Source organism: Temnothorax nylanderi, unplaced genomic scaffold (genome assembly GCF_030848795.1).
Source record: "Temnothorax nylanderi isolate EJ_2023f unplaced genomic scaffold, tnyl_v1.0 TNYL_tig0317_pilon, whole genome shotgun sequence".
Lineage (NCBI taxonomy): Eukaryota > Metazoa > Arthropoda > Insecta > Hymenoptera > Formicidae > Temnothorax > Temnothorax nylanderi.
This window is the reverse complement of record NW_027249379.1, coordinates 192447-209671: the sequence shown is the minus strand read 5'-3', so window position 1 is coordinate 209671 and position 17225 is coordinate 192447. Positions and strand designations below refer to the sequence as shown.

Here is a 17225-nt window from a genome sequence, read left to right as displayed (position 1 = left end):
AACACATATTGCTTAAAAAATGCGCTTATTTATTTATAATTTTAATACGTACTAACCGCTATACATACACACACACACACACACACACACACACACAATAAAAAGTAATTATAAAAAATCTTAACAAAGAAGAGTAAAATATTATAAGAAGCCTACTCATCACTTGATTTGAAATATATAGTCTTTCCAGATTCTTTACATTTAACACGATAGAATTGGAAAAGTATGCATGTGTCACTCGTTGTACAAACAATTTCGCGTTAACAGCTAAGAAAACATTGCAATCTATCGGATAATAAACAAAGTGTCATCTTCGACATATTGGTCAGTTTCCCGCGTTGCAACAGCACCCGGTGCAGTAACGGGTTAAATTTACTTTTTCTAATTTTGGGCACGAATTTTTTAATACTGTTGTAATTATTTCTTTATTTTCTGGTCTAGACCACCAAAACTTAGGGCCACCCAAATTTAAGTCACGTATCCCGCGATTCTTCCGCAGTATTTCGCAAATAGGTTGAATTTCTACAAATGTCCAATTTAGATTCAACTCTTCTAGACAATCTAGATTTTTTAGATGCGAAAATCCTTCATCTATGTGATTATCATACATAAGATCACTAAGATCCAGTACTAAAAAAGAAAAAATATATATATACATATATGTATTAGTTATATACAATTTATTTGCAATCCTAACATTCATATTTAATTTATAAACTTACCTTTCAATTTTTTGCATACTTTTGAAATTTTTTCTAGGACAGAGTCATCAACAAATGGGCAGTTACTTAATCGTAAATGCGTTAAACGACTGCCACAATTATCAAGAAATTTTACGAAAGTTTCAACAGAAATGTCGCTTGATGTTAGATCCAATTGTTCTAAAAAATGACATCTGGATTCAAAGTAAGGTATAATATTATTATAAGTATTAATACGGGTCGATTTAATGGGTCGTAAATTTCTTAATTTTAAACATTTAAACAGAGCAGGGTCCCTTGTCAAGTTATTGAAGCGTTTATCTACTCTGCCCATACGGCATAACGATGTCACATCTAAGTTTTTTAATATTTTCAGTAATATTTCATTCTGCAAAAGATAAAATATAAAATTTTAATTCATGAAATTACATTATAATAAATATTATTACGAGAAATAGACATCTTTTAACATTTTAAACTTACAGGAAAATCATCAAAATTGCGACCATACGATTGCTCCTTGGATTTGTCGGATACATTTTTATAATCAGATGTTAAGTTGTACATAATGTCCTGATGACAAGAACGTTCGCAGTTGTTGTCTAATAGATCAATTAAACTCTGTTGATTATTCGGAACAATCAATTTTTTTGTCCCAATTAATTGGACGGCATCTAGCTGAGTGCTGTAGTTCCATAAGCTGTTCATAAATTTTAATCTGATTATCTTGGTTCTAAAGTTGAAAGACTGTAACGGCGGTGAAAATATTTGCGATGTCGAAGGTACAATCTGACGCCGGCACGGTTTAGCGGTCCATAACTGAAACCACCGTCCATCAAAATCCTGAGCCCAAATTTCAGTTACGTAGCCAGGATTATATACTTCATATATAGAGACTCTGAGTGGATATACAGCTTCATCAAACTCGAGATCTTTAAAATAAAACAATTAATTATGATCTTTTCACAAACGTACCTTCTTGAACAATGTCTTTATTTATCAATTCAAATATGTTACCTACCAATATAGTTACAGTACATAGTGCGATCATTTTGTGGTTTGCTATTTACATATGCGGCTATATGAGTTTCTTTCTGCCATGGAGACGTTGATGATATATTAAAACCATCAGTTTGCTGTGTTAAAAAGAAAAATATCTAAAAGTGTTGAATATCAAAATCTTATATCATAAAGTTAGAGATTACGGTTACTTTCTACATAACAATAATACCCAGTCAGAAATGTGACGTCGATTTAACGTTAATTTGACGTCGAAGAGGTTGAAAGCTGGTTAAATCGAATTGATCGACGTCTTCGACGTCGAATCACTGTTGATCGATAAACTTCTTGACTGATTATAGTTGACCCAACGTCGAATCAATGTTGATCTGACATCGAATGTCAGATCGAAACAAATAAATTTATATAATAAAATAATTATTAATATTATATGTATAGATAGACAATGCACATATAATATAAATATTATTATAACCCAGGTGGCACATACACGTTTCAGAAATGTTTAATAAGCATTTTTCCGAAACGTTTTATAACCGATTTTTAGAAACGTTTCTCATGAAACGTTTTTTTTCGATAAAATAACGTTTAAAAAACTATTATAGAAACGTTTTGTTTAATGATAAAGACATTTTAGATAAAAACATTTAAAATTCCTACTTTTAACGTCTTTTGAACGTGTTTATAACGTTTTTGAGACATGTGTGAGAATGTTCTAGAAGCTTTATGCATATACTATCTATGACGTCTATTCTTTTTCAAAGAAATTCCTAAACTGGTGCACATTCCTGCAATAAGTTAAAGTGAAACAAAATATACTTGTCTCACTCTATGTAACTTAATTGCATTACTGATGTGCACCAATTCAGGAAGTTCTTCAAAACGGAACACACGTATAAATGTTCTTTCAATGACCGCGTTCAGCAGAACGTTTATTTTGCAACTGTTGGAAGTTTTCTAAGCCCAGATTTGTTCGATGACAAATAGAGACCGGTAGAACAAAATTAATTTAAGTAAATAAGTAAATATATGTGTATGGATAAAATGATTTATTTTGTGCAATAATTAGTCCAATATAAATTTAAATATTTCAAAAAAGGCTATTAAAGCTATTATATATATCTATATATTTATAGGAAAGTGCCCTATTATGAGATGGGATCCTAATATGAGATGGCGGGGTTTTTTCATGGTGGGATCAACAGATAGGGCCTATATAGGGCCTTTTAGCTTAACATATCTCATATTAGGATCCTGTCTCATAATAGGGCACTTTCCTCTATGTATATATGGAGGGGTTAAAGCCATAGTGGTGTAAGTCAATTTTTTTGACCACTTTTTTTCTTCTTTTTTCAACATATCTGCATGTGTAGACTGCATCTATGAACTTAACTCGATAGGTTAAAAAAAGTGACTTACACCACTATGGCTTTAACCCCTCCATATATATAAAGCAAATTATAATTTTGAAAGGAAAAATTTAACAAATAGGTATTTTTGTTAACTATAGAAACGTAAAAAATACGTTTCTTAAATCATGGTTTTAAAAACATTTTTGTTCAAACGTTTTTTAATGGTTCTTTACGGTTATGAAACTATGTATACGTTCAAAAAACGTATATAAAACTAATATCCCTGGTAAAAATTACCGTTAGAAACAGTTAGAAACAGATAGAATTTCTGATGGTATGTAACGGAATCCTATCCGCTGTAACTGCAAGCTTGTCTAGCTTTATCCGTTTCTGTAAGCAGCACTATTGTATCTGCAAATACAGACAGAAAATGTAACGACGTATAACTGTATCTAATGGAAATCTATCGGCATACAGCATCTATAAGCTTTTGCAATAGAAAAACTTGTCTGTTTCTGTCCGCATTCTGCACGCATCAGATGCTGACGGTATCTATCCGTAATTGCGGATACCGCATCCATCTGCATCTGTACGCAATGTCGACCTACAAGAATTTGTCTGCAGCTACGAATACGAATCCTGTCTGTTTCTGTCCGCATCAGATGCTGACGGTATCTATCCGTAATTGCGGATACCGTATCCATCTGCATCTGTACGCAATGTCGACTTATAGGAATTTGTCTGCAACTACGGATGCGAATCCTGTCTGTTTTTGTCCGCATTCTGTACGCATCAGATGCTGACGGTATCTATCCGTAATTGCGGATACCGCATCCATCTGCATCTGTACGCAATGTCGACCTACAGGAATTTATCTGCAACTACGGATACGAATCCTGTCTGTTTCTATCCGCAGTCTGTACGCATCAGATGCTGACGGTATCTATCCGTAATTGCGGATACCGCATCCATCTGCATCTGTACGCACAATGTCGACCTATAGGAATTTGTCTGCAACTACGGATACGAATCCTGTATGTTTCTGTCCGCATTCTGTACGCATCAAATGCTGACGGTATCTATCCGTAATTGCGGATACCGCATCCATCTGCATCTTCGCGACGACGCCGCTAGGCGGCGCATGATGGAAAGCGTTTCTCACATTTAAAATACAACCAGCCATAATATATAAGCAGGCGTTCTGTCAGGCGACAACCAGAAAAATTACAGTGTCGTAACTAAAGGAATCCCTTCTCCTGGCGTTTAAAGGTAGAATCTATCTGATAACTACAAACCTCCCACAATGTACATGTATTTGCAGTAATAAGAAATGAATAAAATGCATTTGCAGTTAGAAACGGATAGAGCGGGAAAATCATAATTGCATGCAAATGCAGATAGATATCCTGCCTGGTTTTGCAATCAGATGCGGATAGACATTCAAAATTGGCTACGTATAAAAACGAATAGGATTCATAATTCGTCTGCGCATAGGTTCAGATAGAAGTTCCGTTCCGTTAGGAATCAGTTAGATGCAGTTAGCCTTCCTCACCGTATTTGCGTACACAGTCTTATAGAATCTGCAACACTTTTCATCTGCTTCTATCCGTAATTGCAGGGAAAGAAACGCATAGTAAAACAGTCAGAAACGGATAGAATGCACGTTCTATCCGTTTCTAACGGTAATTTTTACCAGGGATGTGCTACCTAGGAATCAATTTAAAACAGATATAAAAATTTCCCATTATGTCGTTCAAAGTGATTAACTTTCCGAGGCCACACCTCTTTTTTTAATACGCCCCGGCCACACTGGGTGGTCGACACCCAGACGGATTCAGTCTCATAATTTTAATTAATGTGCATGTAAAAATTCATGAAACATCTTAAGGATATTGTTCAAAAATGTGTATGGTGCAGAACCCGAAATATGCTCGATGAACAAAAATGTTGTAATTTTTGGTCGCGATGAGAAATATACACCGAGGCCACATCTGGGTGGTCACCACTCATAATAATTTTCAAATTGTTTATCAAACATAACTGACATGGCTTAAAGCCTTTCTACTGTCTTTGAGAGAGAGACTCAAACTAGGGATCCTAGATGGAGGGACACTGATTATAAAGCCTATATTAACCCTTAAATGCCACCCGGGGTCCAGCGAACCCCAGACCCTTTAGAATGATATATTTTCAAATGTTCCCTCCAAAAATGGAGCTCATATTTATTTATTTATTATTTATTATTTTTTTGATTTTGGAGCCAATATTTTAACTGTTGGCGATCTTAATTTTTTATACTATGTTGAAATTGAAATTTTAACAATATAAACATTTTATTCTCTTTTCTAAGCCTTGAACAACATTAAAAATAATTTTCATAACTAAATATCAAAAAATCAATAAGTAAGGAGACATTTTTCATGCTGGGGTCTTTTAGACCCCATGTGTCATTTACGAGATTCTTGAGAGGTGTGGCATTTAAGGGTTAAAAATATCGGGCCTGAATTTTTTTCTGAATGGCCGCCACCCAGTGTGGCCTCGAAGGGTTAAATATGGTCGACAACAAAATATATGGTTTTAATTTACATTCAATAACATTACTTATGCGGATTATATATGTATGATCCAGAACCATGCATACATGATGCAGAATATTCATATATGAGACTTTAATAAAAAGTTAATGTGTTCTATATGCGACTTTTACTCGATTCAATTATGGCTTTAACCCAAATTTGGTTCTATTTTGATTCTTATTAACCCGTTGTGGTCACCAGGGGTCCATAGGACCCCAACCAATTTTCAAACAGCTGCATGCTATTCAAAAACTAACAGTTTAAGTAAATCGCAAAAAATTCTAGAATTAAGTTTAAACATTGTAGAATGTATTCTCATTATAAAAAATTAACTTTTTGAGTGGCATTATGTTTAAAAAAATCCTTTAAAAAATGTTCAAAAAAGAGGTGTGACCACAACGAGTTAAAACGTATTTTGGTTTAAATAATATTTGCAGTAAAATTTGTTCCATATTTGTCGGACTTAACATGTAAATATTTAATTTAAATCATATTAAAACCATATTAACACTGCATTTCCTTAATTATATTTGTGCTGCTGATTTAGGTATATTAAGCTATCTAAGCAAAATTATCAGAAAACAAAAAAATTTATATGAAATTATTTGCTAATTATTTGCTTTTAAAAGTAATTTTTTTGCTCCAGCTATTAAAAAGTTACGAAGGGCTGGATATAGCTTAATCTTAAGCTATCCAGCCATTGTAAAAAAAAAACATATACATAAGTCAAAGCACAAAGTTAATAATATCAAAATTATTTGCTATTTCTTTGCTATTTTTTCCTTGCAAAAGTAATTTTTTTGCTCCAGTTTTTAAGAAGACATCAAGATCAAAATGCGGCGCTTAAGAGTAAAGCGCGTTAAAGAAATTAATTTCTCGCATTATTATAGCATCAGAATAATGTTCCCTGAATTATTTGCTCTCAAGATATCCAAGTCTCGAATTTCTTGCTCGCAAAATAATTTTAAAAAATTTATATTTTACTCATTATATAAGTCTATTTCCCTTTCAAAAAAGGCATGTCATCGATACTTGAATCTATCAAAGTATTGTTGTCAATACTTCGCGATGCTGATTGATTCTCTTACTGCGCTTACTTCATGAGCATCTGTCATGTCGCATATTTTGACAGTTTTGTATTATATCAAAGGGTTAATATTGTAATGTAACAGTAAAATGTAATAAATAAATAGCGCGCGCGTTGCGCATGTCTGTGATGTCTGGTATATATATAAAATATCTCGTTTTTTATTTTTTCTATATTCCTATTAGTTACAGGAATTATTTTTTGCTTTGACTTATGTATATGCTGTTTCTTACAATGGCGTGGCAGCTTATTCTTAAGCTATCCAGCCTTTTGTAACTTTTTAATAGTGTGAGCAAATAAATTATTTTTGCAAGCAAAAAATAGCAAATAATTTTGGTATAATTAACTTTTTGCATTGACTTATGAATATGTTTTTTTACAATGGCTGGATAGCTTAATCTTAAACTATCCAGCCTCTCGTAACTTTTTAATAGCTGGAGAAAAAAAATTACTTTTAAAAGCAAAAAATAGAAAATAATTAGCAAATTAATTCCATGTAAAATTTTTTGTGTTTTGATAATTTGACTTAGATAGCTTAATATACCTGGGTGATTTTGGATATCTTAACAAGGTCCAGTATATTCCATATGTAGATTATATCAGGTTGGGGTACTTTAATTTGATTTAAATATAACTTGTATTTAAATCGTATTTGATTTGCATATTCGACCTAATAAGATTTTTATTGAATTCATATAAGCTTCTAATATTGTTTTAATACAATTGTTTTTCGCGGGATTTAATATACATATATGTATATACATATATAAATATAATGTTCTACTATAATGTCTATTTCTTTATCAATATAGAATTTTAAACTTACCTTTTATCTTTTTCTAAATTTGATAACTAGAAAGAGATAAAAGATAAATTAAACCAAAATTAAAGTGTTAAACTCTGATGTACATTTTAATATATAGAAATGCGACATAAAAGTCATATTAATTTAATACTATTCTAGATAAAAATATGTGAATAACTATAACGCTTACAAATCGGTCCACTAATCGGTTTAATAAAAAAACTCACATAATTCTCTTACACTATGAAAGAAGGTCGATTCGACAAACGAAGTTGAAACGACAGTTGAAAGTTCGTTGATATTTGATACGACTTCGATGTCGAATCAACCAATTCAACTTATTTCGACATTAGATTATCGACATTGATTCGACGTCGGGTCAACTATATATATTTCTCACTAGGTAGACAACATCAGGAGATACACATACCATGATAAATGCTGGTGGAAATTCTCCATAGCTTGGGTACTTGTTAGGTGGTCCAATTATCGCCTCAGAAGTATACTGTATGCTTCCAGTATTCGTACCGCCATACTCTCCAGCAATGCTACTGCTCTTTTTCACATATTGGTAATATAGTTGAGAATGGGATGCCATATTCTCTTCCTGAAAAAAAAGATGTAAGATATGGGCTGCGTTCTGATATTTACTGCCAGTTCTGAAAATCTACATATAATATAGTTTCCGTCATGTACACTATGTGTAATAATCTTTGAGCTTCTTTTAGCATATGTTAAAATGTCATATTATATAACATATATCATATATCTATATATTGTAATTATCCTGCAAAGATTATATCTAATTATAAATTTATCTCCTTGCTTTCATGCTATCAATACTGATAATCAGAAATAATCAACAGAAATCATCAAAAATACAGAAGTAGCTTCTTTGTTCGTTCGTTAGCGTATATATCATACAAACGCTATTTGTTAGTGGGTTAACCACATAATAATTAGCGCGTCTACTATCAAAATATTAAAAAAAATGCTGCATCTAACAATAATCAACAATGATTCTTAAGATTTAATAATGATACATAAAGATATATTAATAAAAGTTTAGTAATAAATGAATTTTACACGTTTTTATCTTTATTAGGGAGTAAAGATGATTTTGCATGTATTATATTAATATTAGTTTAAAAAAGTAATCTTATTAGGGCAATAAAATTAGCTCTGTCGAGTTATTAACTAAAGTACGAATAAATTTAAATACTTAAATATAAATTATTTAAAAAAAACTTTATGAATTAAATTCTTGTGCAAACGCCCTGCGACACAAAAGAGCAACCGTATGTGCTCGGCACTTTTGTCAGTTTCGGGCGGTAGAAAAGCGCAGACATACAATATATGTTGTCTTTTTCTTTCCCAATTAAGTTATATTATAGCTATAGCTGATGCCTCGAGATACGTTATAGCCTCTTTTGGCTCCTTTATTAGACTTATTACAAAATTCTTTTCAAAAAAGTTAAAAAATGGCGCCAAATACACGCACTCTCTGTTGTATTATAAACATTTCTACAAAAAATTTAATATCAAAAACTGGCGCCAACTTATTGTAACTGTCATTATTGTCAATTAAATCTAATATGTGTTTCAGTATTTTATACTTTTACACACTAAGTGGATAAATCCTTTCATCACATGTGTATGAAAGATTTGATATAAAAAACTCTGGACAGCATTATTGTACTTTCCATGAAGCGCGAGATCCATCCCACACCACCCCACCCTTGCTTAAGGCAAAACGAGATCTATCATTGTACGGTTAAGGTTTTCAACGTTCACCCCCACCCACTCCCGCTTACATGTGTAACGATGTGTACCTAAAACGGTACATCGTACTTCCCGGCGAACAACGACCGGATGCCGCCCGACCGAACAACAGTCGGGCGATGACATCAGGGCGCATTGCGCCCCCATTTTTAAATATAAACGTCTCCACCGAATCGTCGAGCTCGAGTCACGATAACGGCTCGAAGCTTCGATACTCCTCCGAGCGTCGAGCGCCGCCGACAGGGATCTGTAACTCCGATCCGCGCCGCTTTCATCCCTGGCGTTCGTCTCGCCCGGAGATTGGCTACTTTCACCGATTCTCGCCCTCCGACAGGGTATAAGACCTCGACACCGATCCGAAAGGAACCGCTTCGCTCTCGAGTCAGCTCCAGTCCGATCCGCCGCTGAACTCAAGATACCTATGAAGCCATTCCGCTCCTACAGAGTCGACAACCGAGGTTGCCTCGGTTGAGTGATCTCGGACGTCCACTCGGACGTCCACTCTTCCCGAAACTCCGAATAATCCCCCCCGATAATCCCCGAATCACCGGCGAAACAGTGAGGCTGAGGGAACTCCGCCTCAGTCGAGAAATCTCGACGCCGGTGCCTCCGAATCCCGACCTTTTCCTCACGCCATAAGGGCATCGGGCCCGTACTCTAAAACCGGGATCATCGCGATACGGTTTCCGCCGCGCCATTGCCGCCGCTCATGCGTTCCGATCCCCACCGGATCGCCGTGTATTCGCGTCCGCAATCACCCAGTTCGCGCTGTATTATATTTTCGCAATCTTGTGTTATATTTTGTATTATATTTCGGTACTTAGATTCTTCGTGTATTATGTTCATTCGTTATCCGGGATACTCGCTACGTGCGCCTTTAGACCGCTAGCCCGAAGCTATACTGTCTCGACGACGCCCGAATACGTCCGTCCGTCTACATACTGAAGTATATTTCGGTGTAATAAATTGTTATTAAGATTGTATGTTAAATCTCCCGTGTTATTCGTTTCTGGACCTATCCCTCGAACCCCGGAATCCGCCGAGCTAGTCCGCGTTCGAGAAACGGAAGGTTGTTATACATGTGTACTGTCTATACACATACAGATATCAGCAAATTACTTCCTTTAGCATTAACACAAACTTATATATTTTTCAAACTTGTTTTGTTCATAATTTTAAATAAGCAATGACCGACGATTAAGGTATAAGGAAAAGTTACTCAGGGTCATGTCTTTGACAACATATGTCAAAGTCAAGATCATTGGAAGTGCCTCCCCTTATCTTCATTTTTACCAACTGAATCTTATACACATACAAACACAGTCTATCTATTCTCGCTATTAGCAGTTTGCAGGATTGGGTAAGTTAATTTTTGTTTAAACTAACAATAGATTAAGTTAAAGTTAATGGCCTATTAATTTAGTTATGCTAAAAGTTGCATTAACAAAAAAAACTGTTACTCATTAACAAAAAAACTCAGTTACGTTAAGATTAAATTAATTTAATTTAAATTAAAAGTTAATTTATAAAAGCATTATTTATATTATATTAGAATGTCGTAATCTTTTGATTACTGTATAAAACTCGAGAATAGGCTTTAGTCGACACTATTGCGGAGAAGGAGACACTGATTCGTAAATATTGAAAGTAGATCGTGTAAATTTGTATATCTCAAACAATCAGAATTGCAGTGACTACATACGTTTAAGTATAACGAGTTATTTCAGTAGTACAAACAGGAAATAATTATAGTCCTTTCAATGAAATCAACAATATTATTGTAATTAAGTCTTCTTGTAATTTAAGAGACTTTCTTCTTAAGTTATAATATATATAACGTTGAGTGTATACCATAAATGTAATTCTCAGTTGAGAAGTTAAATATGCTATTTGCAGATCAAAGTTTTAATCTCTCAGAGAAAGGACCATGTAATCAAATATTTCGTAATTTCAATTCAATATACATAAATATAAACCATGCAAAAGAAATAATAGTAACTCAGAAGATAATTCAAGCATAGAATAATGCGTAATTCCTGGAAAGTTATAAAGCATAGAATATAGTAAATGTAAGAGTAAATTTGCAAATTAATAATTAATCTGTACGAAAGTAACAAATTCTGAAAGTAATAATATATTAGTTAAAATCGTTTATCATGTCTTCGACTCATAAACCAAAAGAGAAAAACTTGTTTATAAAGCATTAATCCATAACACATTAATCCATTAGTAATAGAAAAGTATCAGTATATATGAATATTGGCATAAAAAGAAATATAATACACACTTTGCCTCGCATAAATATATAGCGAAGGCTAATTAATCTAAATTTAATATAAAAGACTTTAATATAAAAGGCTTTAATCTTAGTTAATTATACTTTTGGTTGCAACCAGAAAAAGCAATGTATTGAAAGTACTGACGTCAGAGTCCTGAAGGGACTATCAATGAATGCAAGAAGTAGCTTCCAAAGAAGTTTCTCGATTTCTTCTGTATTTTATCGAGATTTCTGGAACCAAAGATCGAAAGGTACGTAAAATGAATGTCTGTAGCTATCAAGTTAATAATTGGTTTAATCCAGAAATCTGAGAGTTACCTTCTCAATGTGAGTTCGCAGTAACGCGAAATGTACGTAATCCTTTGCTTAGTATAATTCTCTTAACAGAGAATGCAATGGCGGTTGCCGTTCGTCTCCTCGTCACTGAGAACAGTAATGGCGGTTGCCGTTCGTCTCCTCGTGACTGAGAACAGTAATGGCGGTTGCCGTTCGTCTCCTCGTGGACTTCCGATTAGCCAAGCGTATTATGTAATCGTCTTCTTCACGTAAATTTCTCAATTTACAGAGACGGATACAAAGAAAGAACTGAATAGGAATAATTTTCTGTATTTTCCACAAGAAAAGACTCGTAAGCCCGAATGCCAGAATAATATACTAAGATATACTTTACAGAGAGATGTTACTCGAAAAAAGGAAAGAACGGGAATGTCGCTGTTAGCCGTGCACGCTCGTGCACGCACATCCCCTCTCAAGCGTTCCTTTTCCACGCGGTGCACGTGGATCAGAAACGATATGCGCGATTAGAGTTCCTATAATAAAGCGGGGAGCACATACTTCTGCACATCGCATAATACGTAAGCATAAGAAAACTGATTGGTCTATTTCCTTATGCACATATGTGTATGGACCAATCAATTTTCTTATGCTTACGCATTATGCGTTATGCAGAAGTGTGTGCTCCCCGCTTAAGAGTTAAGCCAATGTGGTGACGATTTTTGATTGGTCCCGCCATATGTTTCAGCCAAGTTAGTCGGAGTGAGACAAAGCTATCATGGTCGCCATATGCTTCAGCCAAGAAGTTAGTGGGAGTGAGACAAAGCTATAACGGTGTCCTAACTCTTATTGTAGGAACTCTATGCGCGGTAAACGCTACAGCAATCAGTTACTAACATAGAGATATAAGAATAAAGTGCGCGAGTCATATGCTAATACGTAAGAGACTGCGATATAGGAATAGAAAAAGAACGCTGCATGTGGGCCCCTTCTGTCTTTGTCTATGCGCGCATGCGCCTTTGCGCTGCTCATTGTCTATAACGCATATAGAGATATAACCTATAATAACGCATTTATGTTCTAACCCCTTGAATCACTTTGAAAATATATCCTTAAAGAATAATTCCCAAAATTACAAAATTATTACAGCAAAGTACATAGTATTACTATAAAATATTACTTTTTTTGAATATGGAATTGAATATGGAATTGAATATGGAATTGAATATGGAATTGAATATGGAATTGTATATAAATATACTCAATATATACCCGTGAAACACGGATTGGTGTAAAAAACGTATAAAAACTCATAGAACCATTCGTACCATACGGTATAAAAAACGTATTAGATAAACGTGTATAATCGGTGGACATGTCCGCAACCTATCCCATTTAATATACGTATTTATGAACGTTTTACAAACGTATTTGTAAACGTATTCATATGCGTATATTCATATACGTATATAAATACGTTTATAAATACATATATTAAATGGGATAGGTTGCGGATATGTCCACCGATTATACACGTATATCTAATGCGTTTCTTACACGTAGTGTGTAATACGTATGGTTCTATGAGTTTTGATAGGGGAGAATGGGGGAATTGCAGTCAGACAGAATTATTTCTTATTTTCTGAAAAAGAAATGTCTTTAGAACTAAAATAGAATAGTTGACGGATACTTCATCAATCATTCTTCGAAAGTAGAAGCATAAAAGTCAAGTAAGCTAATAAATAATTAAACCTGCATTGATTATAAAAATCTCTGCATTGACCGCAATTGTCGGACGTGTGGGGTAATTACGGTCGCCTCTTGGATAACCGCGGTCAGCGGAATTCCAGCTTTTACTGCCCCGATAGCTGCTCTGAGCTCGTCTGAGGACCATTTTCCTCTTTCGGTTTTTCTTGGTCTACAACAAGGCATCTTAAATTGAAAATATAATTACAATTAATGATTAACAGAAAAATTGAAATTTTAACCTAAAATTCCGGCGTTATTTCAAGACTGAAATGTCCATCAAATTGAACATATTTTCTATGTAAATCATGTATATTATTCATTTTTCACTGAGTTTGGATAAATTCTACCAAATTTGTGGTATAAATATAGGTATATATACCGTGATGTTTACGCTGTCACTCGACATTTGCAGGCATATGCCCGATGGTTAACAAGTGCGCCACGACTGCAATTTCCCCGTGCGAGAGCGACTACCGTTACCCCAAAAACCGAGTGAATTTGTTATATTAATAATAATATATTTATACGATGCCATCGTTTTAATATGGGCGAAATGGAAGCTAAAGAACCAAAAAAGTCATAAATAACGGTTAGATGTAATTTTAACTACTAAAAATTTCGCAAAACCCTTATTAAAAGTACATCGATTCTTATAAGAAAAAGGGCGTAAAATAAGAATCACCAGATTTTTATTAATTTATGTTGGTTTAATAGGCACGGCATAATAAATTACTCGATAATCATGTATGTAAACGGATAGACAAAAAAACTTTGATATAACTGTTGGATTATGTAAAATACAGGTGACCGGCATTGCCTGATGACTGTCAGTCCCCCATTCTCCCCTACGTTTTTTATACCAATCCGTGTTTATTAAATTTGTATATATGTATAACATGTATAATATGTGTATATACATATATATATATATGAGTTTTTTATTTTGAAAGTGGTACGTGTAAGTTTAATTTTAAGAAAATCTGTCGTAATATGTTGTTATGGTTACAAATAAATTGAAATAAATACGAGTTTTTGTGTTTAATATAATTAAAGAAGAAAAAAAAATATATTTACACTTGTATTTTCAAAATAAATGGCTCATATGTATGTATATACATATAAATAAATAAACAATTTTAAAACTGCGAAAATAAAAGCTTATAATTCTTTTATAATTTATTATAAGAGAATATTATAAAATGACATTGACACACACACAAGACACAATAGTTTTAATATATGGATTATAAAAATTAGTTTTCTTATTAAGTGGATTATTAAAAATACATAAAAAAAAGAAATATAAAAATTAATTATGAAAAATTTATGTAGTTTTTTTAGTAATAGAATAGCTTAACCGATTATTAGCTAATTTTAACCAGTCTTTTACGGCATTTGCAATAACTTCCCACACAGACATTAATATTTAATAGATATCTATTAAATATTCCCAATGTATATCCATGATATCCATGAGATATTTAATAGATATCCATTAAATATTCAGATGTCCGCCACACGAGATCTAATAGATATCCATTAAATATCCACGGGGATATCCAATAGATATCCATTAAATATCCACGGAGATATCCAATAGATATCCATTAAATATCCAGTGGATATATATATATATAGACTAGCTGGTTACCCGGGCTTCGCCCGGGAGTCGTTTTTCTTCAAACGACTTCATTTGTGTTTCAATATCTTTAATCGAAAAAAATTCCTTTATCAGGCAATGGCTTATCAGGCAATTGCTAAGAATCCTTTATATTCATTTTTATTCAAATTTTATTATATTTATTTATTATTAATTAAATTATGATATTTAAAATTGCACAATATATTTTTTATTTAATATAATTATATTAAATAATTGTACAATTATTATAAAATAAAAATTATTAATAATAGACATTTAACTTTACAATTTTCTTTACGTTTTGTCTTTTTTACAATTTATTCATCTTATTCCTCTTATTATTCTCGTCATGATTTTCATCCTTTCTACGCTTTAATTTGTTATTAGCCTCCACAACCACATTACAATTTTCTTCTTTATCATCCTTTTTACTATTTTTATGAACCTCCACGACATCACAGTTACGCCCTTCATTTTCCTCTTGTATTCTTTAAAATTCTAATACTGCATTTATTAATAATTCATCAAATCCGTCTTCTAACACTAAAATTTTGTAATTATAATACTAATCATAAGTTAAATAAAAAAATTTATTTATAAATCTAATAATTAAGTAATGTTTTTAATTACTATTTCTAACTTCTTCCATTTCATCCATTCTGTCCATTTCGTTCTTGTATATATTTATAACGTTCTACTCCTGTTGACTGATTTTCAAATTGACATATAATCGCTCACGACAGCCACGAATTGAAGTAACTGTTGACATATAATATGTGAAACTAGCAACTTATCCTACATAAAAAAATAAATTGTTATCGAAAAATAATACACATCGTGGCAATTAAACCCATCCTCGAAAAATTAATTAAATTTTTGAACCGGTTTAAAAAAAAATAAATTGTTATCGAATAATAATACACACCGTGGCAATTAAACCCATCCTCAAAAAATTAATAAAATTTTTGAACCGGTTTTAACTAAATCGATAAATCGGTAGATTAATGTGAAAGCATTCCCCGGAAAATTCGACCCCTGTTTCATATATAATTCTTTAAGATTCGGTCAATTATTTCCCGAAAAATTAGAAAAATTAGAAATATCGGTTTCCAGAAAATCGGTAACGAAAAACTATACACATGATGGCACTCCCCGGAAAATTCTACCCCTATTTCATATATACCACTTTAAAAGAAGGGGGTCCAAAAATGGCCGTTTTGTGCCCCGCTGGGAAACCTGTGAAACATTTTTTTCCACCTTATTTAAGGTTGAAATAAGAAGGAAATAATAGTCATTTACCCAGGAAACCACGGGAAATATTTTAAAATCTATAATAATGTGTTTAAAACGTCTGTTAAAGTAACTGTGTTTGAGCGGTTAATTAAAGGTGAAACGTTTTAAAACAAGCACTACATTTCTATTTAATGAATTTTGCATCATGAAATTGTATATAATATTTTTATTACATTTAAATACATATTTTTTATTACATACATATATATATATATATTTTTATACTTTCTGTATATACACATATATGCAGTCACATCTTTTTATTTTTGTTCTGTTTTTTTACTAACTACGTCAACCATTTATGAAAAATATTCAGATATATTTGAAAGATTACGAGATTTAATGTTCAGAATCTGATTCAGATGAACCATCATAATCATCTTCAAAATAATTATTTAAATATATCTGAAAAAGATGTCAGAAAGCCTGTGAATGCAGAAAGGCTGGGTTAAAGTGCTCCGTTATATGCACGAATTGTAGTGGTACCTGTGATAACTCGCAAGTTCCATCACAAGATAGCGACGAAGTTTCGAGCAAACGTATGATGAAATCGAGAACGAAGAGGATTACGATGAAACTGATAATCCCATCGCGGATGATGTGGAAGAAATTTCGGTCTGTGACGTTTCGATCAGTACTAATGACGATGAACTCGCAACACCTGGTC

General features: G+C 33.0%; 1 protein-coding gene across 1 annotated transcript; it reads right to left on the bottom strand.

The window, feature by feature from the left end:
* Positions 1-10: 10 nt before the first annotated feature.
* Positions 11-12288, bottom strand: LOC139781137 (F-box/LRR-repeat protein 4-like). The gene is made up of 6 exons (XM_071719964.1): positions 11920-12288; positions 7972-8148; positions 1723-1837; positions 1185-1633; positions 723-1089; positions 11-630 (listed from the first exon to the last, which is right to left on the bottom strand). Exons 2-6 carry the CDS (start codon positions 8137-8139, stop codon positions 326-328), a joined length of 1404 nt encoding a protein of 467 aa, XP_071576065.1. The 5' UTR covers positions 8140-8148; positions 11920-12288; the 3' UTR covers positions 11-325.
* Between the last annotated feature and the right edge of the window lie 4937 nt (positions 12289-17225).